General features: G+C 32.8%; 1 protein-coding gene across 1 annotated transcript; it reads right to left on the reverse strand.

Moving 5' to 3' along the window:
* Nucleotides 1-1,190: 1,190 nt before the first annotated feature.
* LOC134269735 (transmembrane protein 26-like) lies at nucleotides 1,191-5,139 on the reverse strand. Its single transcript, XM_062751939.1, has 3 exons — nucleotides 4,627-5,139; nucleotides 2,153-2,297; nucleotides 1,191-2,046 (listed from the first exon to the last, which is right to left on the reverse strand). The coding sequence occupies exons 1-3, from the start codon at nucleotides 4,887-4,889 to the stop codon at nucleotides 1,306-1,308; spliced, it is 1,149 nt and encodes a 382-aa protein (XP_062607923.1). The 5' UTR covers nucleotides 4,890-5,139; the 3' UTR covers nucleotides 1,191-1,305.
* Between the last annotated feature and the right edge of the window lie 380 nt (nucleotides 5,140-5,519).

Genomic DNA, 5,519 nt, shown 5'->3' on the forward strand with positions numbered 1-5,519 from the left:
ACTTTTTTCTTTACCCTGATATTTTTCTTTCAAAAAAGCTTACTTGAGCGTTCGGCGCGATGACACTTCTTAATAGAGTGCTGCAAAGAAGTGCCTGATGAGACATTTTTTCATTTATATTTATTTATTTGGTTGTTGACGAGCAGTGTTCCCCATATATCGCGTACCATTTGTAAAACAATTGTAACTTTTAAAGGAAAAAAAATCTAAGAAATCGCTAGCCTTGATTGTATACCATTTAACATCTGTAAATTGCGTACTACGCATAAAATTCGGGGTTTTTTTTTAACTAATGTAAATGGTTTAAAGTCATATCTTTCACGTGGTTGCCCTTGTATGTTTTTATCACCAGAAGTATTTCATAAGGAAAAAAATAAACATAAAATTTAAAATACAAATATTCGTGTCAATCATAGATTTTCTCCACGATAAAGATGGCGCATCACTATAACAACATGCAAAATATTGTGTTTGTGACTTCATTTCATGGTAGTTTCACAGAGTATCGACGTGTATCATTAAATATATATTAGAGAAAAATCATTCATGATTTTATTCATTCATAAACAAGTTTCATTTATTTTCTCATTTAGTGTAGATATTTAAAGAATTCATATTTTTATATTTATATAGAAAGTAAATACCATCATTTGTTATTCAAGAATTCTGATCGGAAGACAATTGAATATTCCGTATTGTCTTCAGACAGTTTTATTATAAAAGAAGCATGAACAAATAATACACGCACATACATTTTTAGGGGTCACGGACAGTAAGTATTGGTAATGTGAAAACTATGTCATTAATTAAAGTAGCGGTAAGAAAGCCCTCCGATGTGGCCTTTGATATATGAATGTCTTATTCGTCGTACATCTGTGAGTTTACTGAAATGTCCAAACGCACAGAAATTTATTACAAACACTGGAACCAGCTATATTAATTAAAGTTTATTTTGAAGTTTCTTTTAAAATTTTCCATTTAAACAATATCTTATTCTAACAATCACTTCGAAAATGACAGATTGTTTTAAAAATAAACAAGAAATGTAAATCTTATTTATCTTGAAAATTAATGATTTACAAATAAACACTGTTGTTTGCATTAATTTAAGTAAGAAGTATCAAACGAATCTAGATACAACAAAGTGTTAATTAAAATTGACTATAAAAAACTTTAATTATAATTTCATTTTTTGCAAAAACCTAAAAATTAACTTCACATTCAAATATAAATACTGCTGGGCATGTTAGCATGGTTTACCATACATCGTCAAGACTTGTAACTTTGATTGATGACGAGCATGGCTTACCATACTTCGTCAACACTTGTTACTTTGGTTGTTGAGGTGCTAGGGCGAGTGGATAGGTCCGATTCCTTCTTCATGATTGTCCTTCTCCTATTGTTTACAGTCTGTACGTCACCTACACGGTTGTTTTTTCTGCTGACATTGTCCTTTTCCTCCTCCTCCTCCTCAAAATAAATTTTATGACAAACAACAACGATCCGATAGAACAAAAGAGCAATCATAAGTGAGTTTTTGCAAACAAAAAACAGGATACCAAAGGTAATCAATTGGTATCGGGCTAAAGCATACACCCTTACTGCCAAAAATGGCCCGTCCATAATCAAGATAGAAATCATCAAACTCCAGATCTCAAGTTCAAAGAGTTTACCACACGAACACACCCCGCATCCCTGTCTTCTTTTGAACTTTTCGTTTCCATCGTCTTCAATGACCGCCTGTGATCGTCTGCTGTCCCGAGTAGCTGTTAGAACTAGTGTAAATTGTAGAAGACTTAACGTCCAAACCGAAAATATAATATACGTCAGGACTGTATCGGAGCGAATTTCCGGCTCCTCGAACACGACAAAGAGTTCCATGACGTCAGAGGCAGAACCAATATACACAAAAAGAAGCTGTGAGAGTTGATCACGTGTTAGAGTTCCCCTGGGAAGCATCCACCTTCCTATTATCAAGATGAAGAGCATGGACTGTTCCAGGACCTCCCTCCACGTGTCAGGGTCTAGTTTAACGGGGATAGTGACCTAACAAAAGTTTTTGTAACAGTTAGAGACTTGGTATAAATAAAAGTACACATGTACTACATCAGTGCAAAACATAAATAAATGTTTCCTCGTAGTTCTGTCTTACCCCTTGAATTTGCGACAGCTCCTGGACGTTGTCGGTGATGTTGTCATTGTTGATCAGATCGTCGTACTTGTTGACCCGATCAATCTCCAGTAACCACAAGGCAGGTACGACACTGACCAGGTAAAACAGGAAACAGGGACAGAACCTGAAACAGAACAATGAGGACTGGGTCATTTATTGTATGATAAGTTATTTAATACTTGCAAAAATTTATCTTGCAATATTTTTTTTAGTTTTCTGTAGACATATAGCTTTTTGGTGAATAAAAAAAGTTTTGTGCCATAAAGTATTATTAAAAATGTCTGTGTGCCAATCTTAAAACAAATCTACCCCTCAGTAGAATCTTGTGACCAATCGCAATACAATTTTATGTTCTTTTCTCTGGTAGTAGTTTATATATTAAACGTACTCGTTGATACAGAACAATTTTGATTAATTTAATAATGTGTGATTGTGTAACGTGTGATTTTACTGATTAGTTTTTAGTATCCACATGCATGGAAATCCTGCCTGTAAATTTTAAGTAATGTGAAATATATTGAGATAACGAACAGTATTCAAGATCAAAAATCCATAAAACAATACAAAATAGGAGCAGAGCAAACAAGGACCTCTAAAACATCACAGGTGAGGTCAGGTACTATGGAGGAGTGAGCATCCCCTGCCGACCGGGCACACCCGCTGTGTGTTCCTTGTCATGATCGGGAAGTAACGGAAAAATCCGTCGTCAATTCATTGTGTAAATAATGACCTTATTATAAGTTTGAAAAAGTCAGTCAGCATTTGAATCAATGATATATTATATTTTCTGACAAGGCATTGTATCTAATCATACAACTTACAAAATGATGACTTTAAACGAGACTGCTGATGTTCTTGTTTCATTAACTTGTTTGTCAATAATTTATCTCGTTTTAGAAATTGTTCATACGAAGAGCATGCTTTTGCGTATCGCATCAACTGAGATTTATAAACTCCGTATGCAGGTGATGTAGGTATATTGCTGCATAAGTAAGGGAAGTTGACTATTGAAAATTTAGTCATCACGTTTATTAGAGCTTGCTTGGTTGTTAGATTACCATTAAAGTCTTTTTCAAGTAAAATGGCCAAATATGAAACAGATGTGTCAGACTCTGTGGTATCTTTTATCTCAAGCTCACCGGGATATATCGTATCGACATAAGAATAGAAATTACCATTGTGACAATAAGTCGTCGCTATAAATAAATGTCGGGTAAAATGCCCAATTGCAGAAGCCAGTGATTTGAACCGTTCTTTTCCTCTATATTCTATTGAGAGTAATCCTGAGTTCTAGCAACAGAAATCACGGTTGCACGGGCCCTTCGTCTCCTTTTTCACCTGCCATAAATCTGAGTGTAATTTTACAGGCATGTCACAGTAGATTTAAATTGATTCAGATGACTGATTCATCATAATGCAACATCCAGTTTATAACTTTAAGTTCTTCCTCTATGCCTACGTTTCAAATAAAACACTTTAGAACATTGCTTTGTTGTGCCTAAATAGATTTATAAATTTTCCGGATTTTAAAGAAAAAGAAATTTATATTAAATAATATCTATGTGATTATTGCGATGTATGAAATGACTTGATCTGGCTGTCATGTTATAAATTTTGAAAATATTACCGGGTGGATGTAGTGTAAAAAAATAGATATGACTGTGATTTTGTAATTACTATTTTGCACCCAGTTAATTCAAAATTTACAACACGTCATTTCATTGGCCAAGTACCGCTTTGGATTCTGTACAGTGTATAACATTCAAAGCTAAAAGTTAAATTAATATAATTCATTTTGAACTACTTCATCATTGTCAACTATTACACATTATTGTTAATTCTTATACACATTGGTAACCTTCATCTTCTTTAAAAGGACTTACACTAAGTCATGCCTTCCAAGGATATACTTTATAATATAAAATACTGATGAAATTGAATTAAAGCTCAAGTTTAAAAGTACACTATCTCATTAAAAAGGAATTGATAAAGAAAATCATATTCAAACTATGTCGTCAATACGAACTCTATTCGAGAATTTCCTATAAAATTGACTGCAGCTTTATTTGATAGTAGATTTACGAAGACTCGGATAAGAATATAATTGAGTGAATAAATTAATTTTTGTTAAAATTAAGTAATAGAGAAGCGTCTTTCTTCAATTTGCACTACTTAAACCTCAAAAGTTCATTAAGATATTTACTTTCTTTTTACTCTCATTTCCTTTAAATAACATTTAACTGTTTATCAATGATGAATATTTTTCCTATACTTTGTGATTTTTTAGAATTATTAATTGCTCACTCCTAAAAAAAGTAGAAATACTCAATAAATAAATATACGCATAGTTTATTATTTTTTTTTTTATAATTATGTGATTTTTAAGCGTGTTCGAATTGCTTATGGATTATTACGTAATTTAAAACATATTCTTGGTCGTGGGGAATATTTACCATTTTCGTTCCTGTCCTTTGAGTCTGATGACGGTGTACAGGGCGTCGATGACCAGTAGAACGTTAGTGCTGGCAAGACACCAGTAGTAGTTGTTGTCCAGCACGTCCGCCGTCCGCCAGATTGTCACGATACTGTGTGTAATCAGTAATAGCCGCACTAAAATAGCCTTTATCACAAACTTTACGGAAAGCTTCCTCTTGGAAATTTCAGAATCAGTCTCAAACTCTATAATTTCTACATCTCCCTTCTCCTTTGTAGTCATTTTGAATTTTCTTTTGCTTTTTTTTTCTTTCTTTTTTCTTTTTTTTTTGTACTTTAATTTCTCCGCGAAATTAAAAAAAAAAGGGCACTTCCTTAATGTAAAAATTTTAAAATCATATTAATATCTTGTTCTTTGTAAAGGTTCACACAAAGTTCGGATTGTCACTTTTTTCCATGTTTCGTAGCAAGGTGGTCCCGCAATAAACAAGCCTTTGTACAAATTGGCTTTATTGGCGATGCAAACATAATTATAAAAATCAAACACGTGACCTCTCTGTATTTCCGAAGTCTTGTCTGTACTTGGTTGTTGCAGATTTTAAAATACAAAGGTAAAAAACAAAATTGCTTTTGTGTTTGTTCACCTCCGTGATTGATAAATTTAATGCGTTCCTTAGTTTAAAGAAGTTTTTACCTTTGAATTTCAAACGAATAAACATTTTATTTTAAAATGATATGGATGATTAGGCGAAATTCACATATAAACATCCTGAATTTAAAATTACTTAAATTTCCTCTTCACGGTGTGTAATTTGTTTCTTTTAAATCTCAATAATAGTTCAAGTTTCAAGAAATAAAAATCGTAGTTACCACGGTAAAGAAAGTTGAAATTCAATAAATGGATAAAAAAAGA

This window comes from Saccostrea cucullata, unplaced genomic scaffold, assembly GCF_032062105.1.
Source record: "Saccostrea cucullata isolate Sc308-1 unplaced genomic scaffold, CSIRO_AGI_Scuc_v1 ctg382, whole genome shotgun sequence".
NCBI lineage: Eukaryota > Metazoa > Mollusca > Bivalvia > Ostreida > Ostreidae > Saccostrea > Saccostrea cuccullata.